At 45.1% G+C, this 15584-nt stretch overlaps 1 protein-coding gene across 2 annotated transcripts in view; it reads left to right on the forward strand.

Moving 5' to 3' along the window:
- Positions 1 to 14763, forward strand: part of EXOC6B (exocyst complex component 6B) — a 652998-nt gene extending 638235 nt beyond the window's left edge. For both annotated transcript variants that reach the window (XM_003808189.4, XM_055107798.2), the window contains 2 exons: positions 6564 to 6676; positions 11297 to 14763. In XM_003808189.4, the coding sequence (XP_003808237.1) occupies positions 6564 to 6676; positions 11297 to 11423 (240 nt within the window). In that variant the 3' untranslated portion in view covers positions 11424 to 14763. The remainder of the gene's footprint in view (positions 1 to 6563; positions 6677 to 11296) is intronic.
- The last annotated feature ends 821 nt before the right edge of the window (positions 14764 to 15584 follow it).

Genomic DNA, 15584 nt, shown 5'->3' on the forward strand with positions numbered 1-15584 from the left:
AGGAAAAAAGAGAGAAGAAGGAAGGAAGGGAGGGAGGGAGGGAAAGAAGGAAAAGATGTAGTCCCAGCTACTCGGGAGGCTGAGGCAGGAGAATGGTGTGAACCCAGGAGGCGGAGCTTGCAGTGAGCCCAGTGACAGCCTGGATGACAGAGCGAGACTCTGCCTCAAAAAAAAAAAAAAAAAAAATAGAAGAAGAAGAAGGAGAAAGAGAGAGAGAGACAGAGAGAATGAAGGAAAGAGAAAGAAGGAAGGAAAGGAAAGGAGAAAAGAAAGGGGAAGGAAGAAAGAAAGGAAGGAAGGGGAGGGGAGGGGCACGGTGGCGAGTTTGTGCCAATAACAAATGGATAGATAGATTAATAGCAGGGAAGAGAGAGTACTTGCTTACAGTAGAATGAGTGACAACTCATAAATGTGCAAGGAAGGATGGTGTTGAGATATCAGCAGTTTTCAACCATCATAGTAAAGATTGGGTTAGGCAAGAATCCTCACTGGATAACAGATATTTGAATGTCTTAAATCTTCACAGTTCCAAAGGAAAACATAATAACCAGATGTTGGAAGAAATCAGACAACATCTTAATCAGGTGATCAAAATTAATATCACCAATGAGGGAAAAATGAGCATTTGTATGCCTCCAGAGGTGATACCCTGAGGAGGACATAGCATCACTTACATAGTGTTCTGCTAAAGAATTCAGTCTTGAATCTTACAAGAAGCCACTAGACAAAACCAAACTGGGAAAAAATGGAGGCAGGGGAACTATATTCTTCAAAAATATCAATATCATATAAGAAAAAGAAAGGTTGTATAAATATTCCAGATTAAAGGAAACTAAAGAGACATGACAGCTAAACATAATACTCAATCCTAAAATTATATCATGTAGTGGAACAAAAATAAAAGAGGCTATAAAGGACATTACTGGGTCAACTTACAAAATTGAATATGGATCATATCAACATTAAATTAACTGAAGTTGAAAATTATACTGTGATTATATAAGAAAATATTCCTAGGAACACTGAAGTATTTGGGAATAAAGTCTCAGTTTACTTTGAAGAAACTCAAGAAAAGAAATAGCATATGTGTACATGCGTGGGTGTATGTGTGTGACGAGAAAGAGAATTCAAGTGCTGGAGCATGTGGGGTAGAATATTGACAGTGGATGGATCTGGATGGAAGCAATATGTTGCTCTTTATACTATGCTTATTCCTTCAACTTTCTGATAAATTTGAAATATTTCCAAATGAAAGATTTAAAAATAAAAAAGGAATATTAGTGGTCACTAATGATGATTGAGTGTTCTTGCAGGAGAATTTGTAGCAATCTAACAAGGTTGTTGTATGTGGAGAATCAGGCTGGGAGGGTCTGATTGACCTTGAAAATCAGTCTGGAAATCAAAGTACTATACGGATAAATAGACCTGCTGGTTTTCTTGGCCGTTCATTCTAACACTGTTTTATGGAATCCAGTAGAAGTGTGCCTCCAAGCAGCTAACTTAGTTAAGTACCCTCAGAGTTCACTCTCTGTTCATCTGTCTCAGAGAAGGCCATATGACCTAGCTTCAGGCCACCCTAAAAGACTGTGGGAAGCAACATGGACCCAGAGTGTGATCTATAGGCTCATGGTGGTTGAACTTAATAGAGTTATGTAGCTTCCATGACTGTAGGGGAATAAATTAGATAGCTTGTCATTCCAGAGCTCTTAGGCTCACCATTGGCATTGACTTTGGCAGGAAGACAAAAATGGAAATCCTTATGATGATAGTGGCTGCCCTAAATGGCCCACCACTGCCATCATGCTGGCTGCAGCAGGGAGGCAAGACCGGGGCTGCAGACTCCATGGAGCTGGTGGGAGCTGGGGAGCAGGCAAGAGCCCTACCCTCCTGGGCACAACTGCAGCCACCCAAACCACAGCTGCAGACCTGGGCCTCCTGCTCCATGGAGCAGGCAGGAACCCGGTCCTCCACCCCCAGCACAGCTGCAGCCACCCAAACTGTGGCTGCAGACCCAGGCATCCCTTCACTCTTGGGGGCCTGGGAAGGCCCTCCCTGCCCTTGTAGGCTTGGAAGTGCCTGCTCCCACTACATGGTTTCTCCCTGTTGTCACTGCTGCTCCAATCTCGGAGCAAAGTTGGGGCCAACCCCAGGTGCCATGAATGGGAGCAGAAAGCAGACAGGTTCCTGGGCAGAAGGGGGCAGGTCCCCAGTGAGGCCTGACCTTCAGGCCACAGAAGGCCTAAAGGCTTGTGGCCAGGCTGCCAGTCCCACGGACCAGAGTAGGGACTTGGCTGCCTGTGGACCAGTTGGCATGCACTTCCTCCCCTCTGAGGCCCATAAAAGCCCTGGGCTCAGCCAGAGCAGAGGAGAGGACAGAGAGACAACAGGACGACCAGCTGCAGAGAGGAGCCACTCTCTCTGCTGATAGCTGAACACTTATCGAGACAACCTGCCTGCAGAGAGGAGCAACCCTTTCTGCTAGAAGCTGAATACTTGCCGGGACACCCTGGCTACTGAGAGGAGCTTCCCACTGTGGGTCATCTCTGAGCTGTTCTATTGCTCAATAAATCTCTTCATTTTGCTCATCCTCCGCTTGTCTGTGTACCTCATTCTTCCTGGTCGCAGGAAAAGAACTTGAGACCCACTGAATGGTAAGGCTAAAAGAGCTGGGGTAACACAAACATGGCTGAAATATGCCCCCTGCTTGCCACATTATGGGTGAAGAGAAGGAGAGAAGAGCTGCAGCCCTTTGTAGAGCCCAGACCTGGGAGCTCCCTGAGCCAGGGCTGTGACTCCCTCTTTGGGGCCCTGTGGTTCCTGGCATCTCCAAGCTTCTGGGTGCTGCCACATTCCCTGGTGCCATCCAGGAAAGCTGCATGCAGTGCACCTGGTCCAGCTGCATTCTCACAGAGAATTGGTGCCCATGCCGGCACCTGGAGCTGCCCACCCCACGGCAGCACCCAGCATGTCTGACTGTTCAGTGGCCGGACTCCACACTTACTCACACACACCCCTTGCTGCTCCACACCTGACTCCAGTGTCCCTGGCAGGCATGAGCTCAGCCTCCCAGGCCAAGTGGGTGGAACAAACCCAGTGGGCCAGAGCAAAACTCAGGCAAAGGTGCCACTGGCCACAGGTTTCCGGCCAGAAAAGCGACACCCCAAAGATCCCATAACTTACAGCTAAGCCATGAACTTCTCTCCACTGTCCACTAGTGACTTCCCATGTGTCATTAACCAGAAATACATGGTAGTATTAGCAATAAATCTGAAATACTAATACATTAATTCCATCACAGAAATTAGGAATTCATTTAAAAAGAAGGTAGTTTTATTACATGCATGTATATGTCCATATATGCTGAAAAAGTAATATCTAAAATAGCTTTAAGCAATGGTTTTCCAACTAGACTTTTCTGATTTTCATTCACTTTTCTTTTTTTTTTTTATTATACTTTAAGTTTTAGGGTACATGTGCACACTGTGCAGGTTAGTTACATATGTATACATGTGCCATGCTGGTGCCCTGCACCCACTAACTCGTCATCTAGCATTAGGTATATCTCCCAATGCTATCCCTCCCCCCTCCCCCCTCCCCACCACAGTCCCCAGAGTGTGATATTCCCCTTCCTGTGTCCATGTGATCTCATTGTTCAATTCCCACCTATGAGTGAGAATATGCGGTGTTTGGTTTTTTGTTCTTGCGATAGTTTACTGAGAATGATGGTTTCCAGTTTCATCCATGTCCCTACAAAGGACATGAACTCATCATTTTTTATGGCTGCATAGTATTCCATGGTGTATATGTGCCACATTTTCTTAATCCAGTCTATCATTGTTGGACATTTGGGTTGGTTCCAAGTCTTTGCTATTGTGAATAATGCCACACCAGTTAGAATGGCAATCATTAAAAAGTCAGGAAACAACAGGTGCTGGAGAGGATGTGGAGAAATAGGTACACTTTTACACTGTTGGTGGGACTGTAAACTAGTTCAACCATTGTGGAAGTCAGTGTGGCGATTCCTCAGGGATCTAGAACTAGAAATACCATTTGACCCAGCCATCCCATTACTGGGTATATACCCAAATGACTATAAATCATGCTGCTATAAAGACACATGCACACGTATGTTTATTGCGGCATTATTCATTCACTTTTCTTATCACCTCCTCAATAGGCAAATAGTAAAAGGCTTCCTACGGTTTTTTTTAATTTGTGAAAAAAATTTTAATTGAAAAAACGCTATCCTTTTTCATAGTTCTTTCCCTAGGAGTTGCAGGAAAACATAGTGAAATATGTAAAGCACAGTACTGAAAGAACTTTAGAACAAGGGGTACTCTCAGTACCTGTCGTGGTCCCAGGAAGCAAGTAAAGTGGAGCTGTCTTGAGTGGTCTTTGAAGACTACAGGACAGAAATGCTGATGCTACAGTGTGGCAATTCCTCAAGGATCTAGGAATAGAAATACCATTTGACCCAGCCATCCCATTACTGGGTATATACCCAAAGGATTATAAATCATGCTGCTATAAAGACACATGCACACATGTTTATTGTGGCACTATTCACAATAGCAAAGACTTGGAACCAACCCAAATGTCCAACAGTGATAGACTGGATTAAGAAAATGTGGCACATATACACCATGGAATACTATGAAGCCATAAAAAGGATGAGTTCATGTACTTTGTAAGGACATGGATGAAGCTGGAAACCATCATTCTCGGCAAACTATCTATCGCAAGGACAAAAACCAAACACCTCATGTTCTCACTCATAGGTGGGAATTGAACAATGAGAACACATGGACACAGGAAGGGGAACATCACACACCGGGGCCTGTCGTGGGGTTGGGGGGAGGCGGAGGGATAGCATTAGGAGATATACATAATGTAAATGACGAGTTAATGGGTGCAGCACACCAACATGGCACATGTATACATATGTAACAAACCTGCACGTTGTGCACATGTACCCTAGAACTTAAAGTATAATTTAAAAAAAAAAAAAAGAAAGAAATACTGATACTAGAGTAGAAAGTCAAGGGAAATTCTCTTCTAAAGGATAACTCTCTGAGGCCTTGGGTCAACAGAAGGAAGTGGTAGAAGCCTTTTAACTTGCCAATGAAAATAGGCATGACCTGAAAATGGCCTGAGGGGCCGTTTGGGACCATCCTGGCCCAGACCAACCAGTGTGCCTGTCTCTCCCCCACTCCTTCTCTCATCTCTAAAATCCCTTTCTTGGCTGAGGGTATAGGGACTTTTCTCAGTTTTAGGTTTGGGACTTCAGCCAATTCCCATCCTGCTTCAGGAAGTTCATAACAGCTATTCTAAGAAACTGGATGAAGTGGAGACTTGGCCAAATAGGGCAAGGCCCATACTGCCTGTTTGCCCAGCTGCACAGTGAAGACAGACATGGAGGAAGGTGTGCCTAGAGCCCAGGCTCTGGCATTGGATATGACTGCACTCTTGGCCTCTCTGCCTTTGTTCTGCACAACAAGCCATCTACTTGTCCTCATCAGCACTTACCTATCTCCTGGAAAGGGAGAAATGGAGAATGTCTTGAGTCAAAAAGTACTGTGAGGGTTCTCCCTCTATGCAGTGATATGAGTCTGGGACTGTGCCCCTTCTAGAAGCTTTTATTTGTTTGTTTTACTTAGTTACAATTTTTGAATATTTGTTAGTGTGATGTCTGAGGCTAAAACTGACTGGGAAGGAAAGCCTTTGACAAAAGCTTAGTTTCTCTCAGTCAAAATCTCCCGTGTCAGAACTCAGCTCACCCTCAGAAAGCTCTCATTGTCTTTTCACACATCTAGCTCTTGGCACTTCTCTTTAACACTCATAACCCAATTCTAGCTAGACTCTGTGTCCTCAATCATGGGCTAATCTACTATGGCCCTGATTTCATCTTCTTAGCCTGTGTCTGCATAGACGTAACACATATTGCCTCTTATAAATGCTACATGATCCATTTATGCCTTGTTTCAGTGTTTCTGTGTTATCTGTGTGTCCTATTTGTATATAGGCATGTGTATATGTCTGTATTACCTAAGTCACTTGGGCTAAGTCAGTACAGCAAGTCACAGAACTGATACTTGAACCCAGACCTTTTAACCTTGAAGTTCAAACAATTGTATATGTGGCACTGGACTACATCCACCTTTATTTGTTCTTTGTTGAATACTGAGAATGGTTCTTGGCATGTTGAAGGCATTTGACAAGTATTTATTAAATGAGTAAATGAATAATTATTATGATATTATTATCATATTTGATTCAGTCTCGTGTTAGTTTCTTTACAGGGTTGCCTCTGAGAGCTGACTGCTGGCATATAGTCTTAGCAACGTTTCCATACTGCTTATGGCAGAGATAAGTCTGCCATCTAATGTTTACTCACTTATTTTCTTGGTTGAAAGAATAGTCTGCAGCTGTTCTTTTTCTTATTATATTTTAATTTTTATATATCCAATTTATTAGCTGGTAGTGAAGGATGATGAAGTTTCTGGAATCTTGGTTTGTCTTGTCTGTCTGACTAATCCCTGGGGTGGGGTTTGGATATTTTACAGCTTTTGGATCTTTTCATCCAGTGGGATTGGTCAACCTACCTTGCTGACTATGGTCAGCCCAACTGCAAGTACCTCCGGGTAAACCCAGTGACTGCTCTGACCCTGCTTGAGAAGTGAGTACCTTGTCCAGTGGTCTGTGTTGGGAGGTGGGGAGACAGGGATTGGGGGTTGGCATAGAAGATAATTTTGCCACTGCCAATACCTTGAAAGATAGCCTTGTTCTGGAAGTTGCCATAGGCCCTGGGTGCTGTCAGCAATCTCAGTCACTGGACTTGGCAGGCCAGTCTTCTTCCTGTGGCTTATTAATTCCTGAGCCCCCAACAAGCCAGGCCAAGTATGGATCAGAATTGGATTCTGACATTACCTTCTAGTTTAATGGGTCTCTTACTAGCGTCTCTTACTAGATATGGCAAGAGAAAAAAAAAATGGCTCAGTTTGGGGCTCAGGCCAGCCTGGTGAACAGAATGAGGCTGCCCTAGTCACCTGGGGTATGATGATGGATAGTGCAACTCCACAGAACAGATGGTTTCTCTGGTTCCTAGTAGAGAACCCCTGGAAATTATTTAGAATTATTGAAACCTTCATCTGTTCCCAGCTCCCACCCCCTGCCAGACTGAGCTTTATTGTGCTGACTATCCCAACAAAGCTGTGTTGGAGAAGGTGTCTAATTCTTGCCTTAAGCAGTCACTAGCCTGCAGAGGGTTCCCTGCCACAGAGCTGTAGCCTCTCTGAAGCAGAGGTGCTACCACTGAAAGTAAGTTAGGCAGCTCCAGGAAATCTCAGGGCTAACAAATATGTCACCCAGAAGCTGGGAAATGCTATGTATTACAGCCTGGCTCTGGCTTTGCTAATCTATTAGAGAGCTGGCAGGTCAGAGACCAAGACCCATATAAAAAGGCAGGTTTCTCTTGAAATCTGAGAAACTAGTTAAGCCCCAGCTACTTGGAAGAATGCCCTGCATCTAGGCAGTGCAGGAAGTCTACATATATGGCCAGTCAACCATGTCTCAAATCCTAGGAAGACAAGGCTCAGAGTCCAGGAAGTCAGAGTGGAGCCTTAAGCAGAAGGAGAGGTCAAAGTCTATCCTTCTTACTATGTAATGTGAAAGGGGGAGAAAAGGGGAAGAGATGAAGGGTAGGCAAGAGCATGATGCAGGTGTATGTATTTGGAGCCAAGAGACTAAAAACTCAGACTGCAGTTTTCTCCTGACCACGTCAGAGATTGATGTTTCCATTTTAACTTTGTTTCCCATGGTTCTCTCTCCCACTGACCTTCCGCCCTAGGATATCTAGAGAGTAAGTATATTATTCACTTGGGCCTTTTCCATCACTTTGAGGCAAGTCCTTCTGGTTTCCTCATTGACACTAATGACTACACTAAAATCCCTAGCCTCTGAGTTGTCCCCGCCCTGACATACTAATCTACTAAACCAGCCTGGTGCCAACTGGCTGGCTGCCTTCTCTATCCTTGGCCCTTAGAGTGACCCTTGGCTTACTAATTCCTTTGGGGCTGGGAGTGGCGGCAGGGATTTTCTCCCATTGTGCCAGGTAAAGGGTTGTTCCCATTCAGCTTCTTGGCACACTCAATACTCTTGCTAGTGTGGGGCCTGAAATAAAGCCCTGACCGAAGGGAGCTCCTCAGCAGCCTCCCCTACCTCTTGGTGGCTTTAAAATCTAGAACCTGCATCTCTTATAGAAGACCCTTTATTAGAAGCAAGGCTTAATCCCACAGTTCTTGGTGCCAAGCTGAAAGAAGGGAACATTTTGACCTTTGAGGTGGTGCTTAAATGGTCATATTTAATGGTCATATGTGTCCTTCAAATGGGCTGTGGGATTCCCTTCAGTTATTTACATCTCTCAGCAGTCCTTTACTCCTCCGTTCCCAAGAATCTCTGGATCTAGGAAATACTGGCTTATCCACTCCCTATGGCTCAACAATAGTCTAAAATAATTAGCCTCTCCATACCATTCTGGAGCGTTGGCCAGTAAAGAAACTATGTGCTTAGCCCTAGCAATCAGAAGAGTTTAAAAGCTTCCTTCCAAACACAGAAGAGCAAAGGGCATCCAGATCACTACAATCCGTATCTCCCAGCCTCATAGGAATTGACCCCTTTACCTGACCTATTCCTGCTTTTCCACAGCCAGCTCTACCATCAGATCTTGACTCTCCTTTTCAACCTGGCCCTTCTTAGCAGGGCGAAACAGAAAGACAAAAGACCTGCTAAAGACATTTAGGGAAAAGAAGTGGCCCCTGCATCATTGAGAGGTGGCCATAGCTGTTAATAAAGTAGAACAGGATATTGGGCTTTCAGAATGGGATGGAAGGTGGGAGGGCTGACTTTTGTTTTTGGAGCATTCCTGAGTAGAAACCAGCAGGCCACCACTAGCCCTCAGGGTACTTGAATTTATCTTTACAGTGCCTCGTTCCAACTCCAGGTCTTAATGGCCAAGAAATTCTAGCCTTTGTGGCCAAAGACTACCCTCTTTCTCCTAGATAATTACAGGAGCTTCCCTGTGGGAGCCAAAAGCCAGCGGGCTGCCTGTCTCTCAGCTGCTTCCAGGAGTCATGAAATTAATGATAATGTAGGATATTAAACTAAATGTCCTATGAATATAGGAAGTGGTTTTCTTCATTTCTTTTTGTTTGTTTTCTGTTGTTGTTAATGTTTAGATATATTGTATACTCAGCGGAGGAAAGGGAATCTTTCTTTGGAACTATCTAAAACTAGGCCAGTTCTACAAATGTAATTGTGCAACTAGTGTGTTAGGGAACAAATACAGTAATTATCAGAGTCTTAAGGACCCTCGTGCTTTCTCTTCAACTAGCGCAGTCACTTCCCCTTCTTCTTCCCTTCCAAGCACAGGCCTCCACATGTGGGTGGTCGTACCCTATATTCAATGTTCTGAGTTTGCTTGATGAGTAATTCCAGCCTGAAGGCTCTTGAGCTTAGATTAGTGAGATAATTCTTTTTTTTTTTTTTTTTTTTTGAGACGGAGTCTCTCTCTGCCACCCAGACTGGAGTGCAGTGGTGTCATCTTGGCTCACTGCAAGCTCCGCCTCCTGGGTTCACACCATTCTCCTGCCTCAGCCTCCCGAGTAGCTGGGACTACAGGCACCTGCCACCACACCCGGCCTACTTTCTGGATTTTTAGTAGAGATGGGGTTTCACCGTGTTAGTCAGGATGGTCTTGATCTCCTGACCTCATGATCCACCCGCCTCGGCCTCCCAAAGTGCTGGGATTACAGGCGTGAGCTACCGCGCCCAGCCGAAAGAATTCTTAATTAGTTTGTGGCTATCACTGTTAGCCAGAGCCATACAGCTGTGGTGCTCATTAGAACCTTTTTGCCACATATAATGCCCTTATGGAATATATATATTGTAAATTTATATCATATATACCAAACATAAATGCCCCTGTGGGATCTCTGGCTTTTTGACTCACTGGCCTCTAATCTGCTCCTCTGCAAAGGGCCACCCACAGTGGGGGAGAAAATGGTGCAGGATTGGCCCAAAGTCCCCTGGGAAATAGCCTGGGGGCAATTTATAGCCCGGTGCCATGTTCCTTCCCTCCTCTCTTCTAGCCTGTCTCCATACAGCCCAGGGAGCAGTGAAGTCAGAGGGCTGGCCCAACTCTGGTGAAGACTGGCCTGCCCCTATCCCAGAGAGAAATCTGTCTTGGCATGTTCTCAATTGTCTAACACTGGAACTAGCTGTGGGATATGGGTCTGGTGTGCAGCAGCTAGGACAAGAGTTAGTGGCCACCAATAGATGTCAGAGGTTGTGGGCCCTCTGCAGGGAATAGCAGATTCCTGAATTCTGTCACAGTTGCTTAGTCAGACTTGGGGGTTCTGTGACCATCTCAGCCTAGTCTTGACTTTCTTGTCCATGTTTCCCAGTTAGGGCTGTCTGTCTGAAAGAACCACTGGCCAGAATTACCCATGGTTTGTGTTCTAGGAATATGCCATCTATGAAGCTTTAGCATGACCCAAAGGTCAAAGGTCCAGGGGTACAGACAGCCATTGAGAACTCAAAGGCTTCTCATGTAAAAAGCTCTGGTTTATGGAGTGAGAGGATGGCCCAGCCATTTGGCCCATGCTTTCCTCAGCACTCTACTCTCTTAGCCACCACACCACCTATGTGCCTTTACCCTGAGACGAAAGGAAAAAGGTCAGTCAAGCCCTTAGTTTTGTTAGGGATAGGATAGAGTAGCCAGCTAGAGTGAGGTTTAGAAATATACAGTGGCCTTCAGTTATTCATATTCTGTTGGAATTGCTAGTTAAGAACACTTTTCCTGCTTTACCTTTCAAATATTATCTCAAAGGTCCTATCAGGATTTAGTAGGTTCATGAGGTAATGAGTGGATCCTAGACATTCTATAAGGGCTTATTGACCAGCAGAGCTGTTCCCTGTCCCAGACACCTACAGCAGGTACATACCTGCTGAGAGAAGAGAATGAATTAGGTGGAGCAGGTATAAGGGGTAAGGAGATTGGCCCCTCCAAAACTGGGTCTTGACCAGTTTCCAAAGGTGACTGAAGTTGGGAGGGCTGTAGGTGCCAGAATGCCAGCTTCCTGATGAGTAGGTGAGTGTGGGCCTGACAGTGGAGATATTCTGGACTCTCTCATTACTCTGGGTAGTGGTTAAGATGCATTGCCATCCTGCTTCCTGCAGGTTCTCCTTCCACCATTGTTTCCTCAAACATGTTACCCTCTTTCTTTCCTTCTCTGTTTAGGATGAAGGATACTAGCCGCAAGAACAACATGTTTGCACAGTTTCGGAAAAATGAGCGAGACAAGCAGAAACTCATTGACACTGTGGCCAAGCAGCTCCGAGGACTCATCAGCAGCCACCACTCATGAAGGGTGACCCCGGACCCACAGAGGCGACCTGCTGCAGCCTCTGTGTCAGTCTGGGATCCAGCCCCAGCTGACCCTGCATTTGTGCATTCTTCTTCAAAGAGAGCATATGTATTTTTTTATTAACCCCTGTGCAGTATTCACATAACATTTCCCTATAGTAAAAGAGGCACAAGAATAAGCAAGTACATGAGATGTTGCTAGGCTGGGACTCAGGGGAAGTTATTACTACACTATCTGTGTTATCTTAGAGATGGTGGTATCATCAATCCCACAGTGATGAACCACCTTTCATCCATGGCTCTAAAGCTTAGGTCTGGGGCTTAGGAACCATAAAAAGTGGGTATCTGGCGCTAGGAGGTAGAGTGAGTAAGCAAAAGGATACTAAAATATGTCCTGTTCACTCTTGGATGCCCATTCACCACATAGATGAGGCTGATTCTTCTCAATACAAGGAAAGGGCATGGCAAACATTACTATTTAGTACACTAAGGGCAGCTCTGGAGGGTCATCTCCTCAGTCTGCTGACTTTCACTGGCTTGTGAACAAGCATGGCATATGGCAAGATGACAGCTTCATTCCAATCCCCCAAGAATGGCAGTTTCTTTAGCCTGATCTAACCCAAGGCTTTTACTGCAAATTTTTCTAGGGCAGGATACAGCTAAGTAGACAGCAGTAATAATTGGATCCCATGTTTAACTGCATATTGCCCCAGCTCTAGGAGTGTTGAGTCTCAGCTCGAAGAGTTTTTCTGGATCTTGAAAGCCAGTTTTCATGGAATCAGAGACCCAATCCCTTCCCTGTTCATCTCATTTCCTTCATTTACAGTCAGAGCACTTGGTTCAGGACATAAATCAACAGTTACTTCCATAGGCCTTCACAGGGCGTTTCAGACTTAGCCTCCTCCAGTAATGCCATTGAAATAGTTCAGATTTCGGAAGCCTAAAAATGGCCCTTACCTTACCCTTAGGTGTAACCTGAGGATTAGTTGGGATTGTTCCTTTATGTTTTAAAACCAGCTTTTTGGCTATCATCTTTAAGGAAATGTCACCAGCTCTGCACTGTGGGGGCAGCCATGACTGGACTGGATGCCTCTAGGGATGGAGACATTGTTACCATAAAGTCGACAGAGCCAACCATGGCTTGTGGCTTGTTGCCTCTGGCCCAACTGTCCTTCACTAAATAATATCCTAGATATTATTTTGCTGCTCAAGCCCAAGGTTCCCACCCTCTTTTGAGATCCCCAAAGCCATCTTTGGCCTTGTCTGAGAAAGATTGCCTATAATCCTATCCTCCAAACTCTAAAGCCTGGAGCAGCTTAGCGTGGAGGCTGCACTCATTGTCCCAGATGGACTCCTGAGACTTAACGCAAGGGCTTTGCTATGAGGTCAGTCGGGGGAAACTGTACTTCAAGACACTTCAGAAAGATGCTACTGGCAAGTAGCAGAAAGATGGCTACTGGCAAGAGTATAATTGTGCATCACCAAACAATGACAAATAAGCCACACAGGCATTTCCAGCTTGGATTGATGGGAGGAGAGACTCATCAAACAGAATTCTTCACTACCTTTGTCAGCTACTGAGTTGCTTCTGGGGAGGGAAGTACTTCCTTGCCCCTCCCCCACCCCCCTACCTCACCATATCCTATCATATCTTGATAGTCATGGGGAAGAGGATGTGCACACAGACATACAAACTTCCTCAAAGCTGGAGAGACCAGGCTACATGTGAGCACATAGATGCTGCTGAGGCTCATCCTGAGGGCTAGGTGGTTGGCCAGGGTTTCAGAATGAGGGTAAGGGATGAGCACTGCCACCCAGAACTTGATAAGCCAAGAGAAGGCAGGAGCCAAAATGGCATCGCCGAGCTCTCATCTTTGTTGAAACAAGTGAGAAACGATTATATTAATCTGAAGTTCTATTGCTTGAGAAGAGTTCAAAACACTTTTCTTTGCTAGTACCCAGTTTGCAGCAAGATCTCTTCAGCTTTAAGTGCTGAGAGACTTTGAAGTGGAAATGGAGAGATGTGTAAGCATGGCACAGTGTTTGTCTTTTTAGAGGATCATCATTGCTGGTCTGGTCTCAAACCTCTGCCTTGGAAGAACTGTGCTATACAGGAAAAAGTGAACAAGGTGGAGGAATAGGGGTTATTCTGCACAGAAGTCCCATGAAAGAAAAAGCTTATTCAAGCTCAAGATATAAAGATGGACCCTTTGATATATCTTCTCTCCATTCTTAGTCTGCCTTCACCTTATCTAACAAAAAACAACATGCAGCTACTGAGTTGTATGTAGAGACATACTCTTGGTGGGCCAGGGAAGGTAAAAACAGGGACCAGCAATGTCAAGTTTTTGAACTAGAAAAGTGGGATGTTTTTAGTTTTGTCTATAACCTGTAGCTGGGCCAACCCTTGAGAGGACTTGTGCAAAGCATGTGTGCCCAGACCCATCAGACTCCTCAGATATGGCCTCAAATACCTAGAGATGTAGAAGTACCGTGGAGGGCCTCAATAAGAGGGCAAGCACACAGATGGCTAGAAGCCTGTATGGCTTCTGGTCAGGATGAACCCTTGGCCAAGTTCTTGAGGAAACCAGGTCTATATTCCTGAAGGGACAGTTCAGTTTGGGACTCTATTAGGTTTCAGTAGTAATATAGGCTGCTTGCATCATTTTAACGTTCATAGGGAAAATCTCTTTGAGCAGGCTATAAATGAAGCTGTTGCAGGTAGGGAAGAACAGGACCTGAAAATGGGAACCAGGAAATGAGATCCTATTGGCAAAGGGAATGTAGAGCTTCCAGGGTGCATTGCCCAGTGTTCTCATTGCATACCAGTCCTCCAAGTCAGTCTAGCCTTACTGTACACTTGACAAGTGCTTACTCAGCAAGTCCCAGACCCACGGCCTTTTATCTCCTAAGATTGGCTTTGGCCATGACCTTCCTCATCAGGCCTCTGAGCACACTCTCTAGGAACTGCTGCAGAAATTCCCCTACCTTAGCCTCCCTTCTCCCAGGACTCCTCTCTTGACTGCAATTGCCTCTTCTTCTTCTTCTTCTTTTTTTTTTTTTTTTGCCTGCATTCACAATTACTTTTCACAAAGGTGTTGGAAATGGCATTTTTATTTTACACGGATAGTTGCACATATATAGAGAAAATTAGGAAAGTCCATTTTTAACTCTAAAGGGAACTTTTTTCTCTAAAACTTACTAGTAAAGCTACTGATACAGATGGGCCGCATGGTTAGGGGAAAGCTCCTCTGTGAAAAGAGCATGTTTATTCCTCTTGTACATTTTCCTCTTTTAACTGCTATTAAACAAGAAAGCCTACATACCTGTTTCAAAAGCCATGGTGTTGTCTCATGGGTATTTTGTTCTTCCATCCTTTTTGCACAGTGCAGCTGTGGTTGGTGAACTGGATGGCTGACATTGCATCCCCACTCAGCTGGACTGAGGACTAGAGCAGGCGAGAGCCTAGTGGGGAAGAGAAAGCCTACCTTCCACACAAGGCAAGGAGCCGTACTGTGGCCTTGGAAACATCCCTAACCCCTGGGTTACGTTTTTTCCTGCTTATGCAGCTAAAACTGGCATCATCATCAAGAAGAACTTTTTGAAATGCTTGAATTATGTGGAGCACTGGGCTAGGCAACTTGGAACGCAATGTTGAACACTAGCCCTGCCAAGGAAAGGCTCCCAGTCAAGATGGAGTGTTGTAGGATTATCCAGAACAAAGCCAGGGTGGAGAAAAGGGAGAGATGAGCCTATTTTAGACTCAGTGCAGGAGGGGTACAGTCATCCTGGCCCAGTGAAGGAAAGGGTCTGGTTAGGAAAGACAGCTCAGAAGAAGCAGAATGTTAATTAGCTGGGCCTTGAAGGAATGCAAGTCAAATTTTGTTAAGTCATAGGAATGAGTATTTTTGGTGCAGACCACATTAGAGTACAATGTTGGCATGAGCCTGGTATGTTCTAGGATGTAATGAAGAACCTCCTAGGCACATCTGGAACCATGGTGAATAAGACCAGCAATGCCAGTGTAGCAACACCCAGCCTGCTTGCCCTCCAGGCTAGCACACAAGCAATGGGAATAGACTAGAAACAATTTTCTCCAGTAAGAAATCTGACTACTGCAACTGGGCTTTCATGCCCGAGACCTGGGCTTTGATCTCTGCAA

This window comes from Pan paniscus, chromosome 12, assembly GCF_029289425.2.
Source record: "Pan paniscus chromosome 12, NHGRI_mPanPan1-v2.0_pri, whole genome shotgun sequence".
In the NCBI taxonomy this organism is placed as follows: Eukaryota; Metazoa; Chordata; class Mammalia; order Primates; family Hominidae; genus Pan; species Pan paniscus.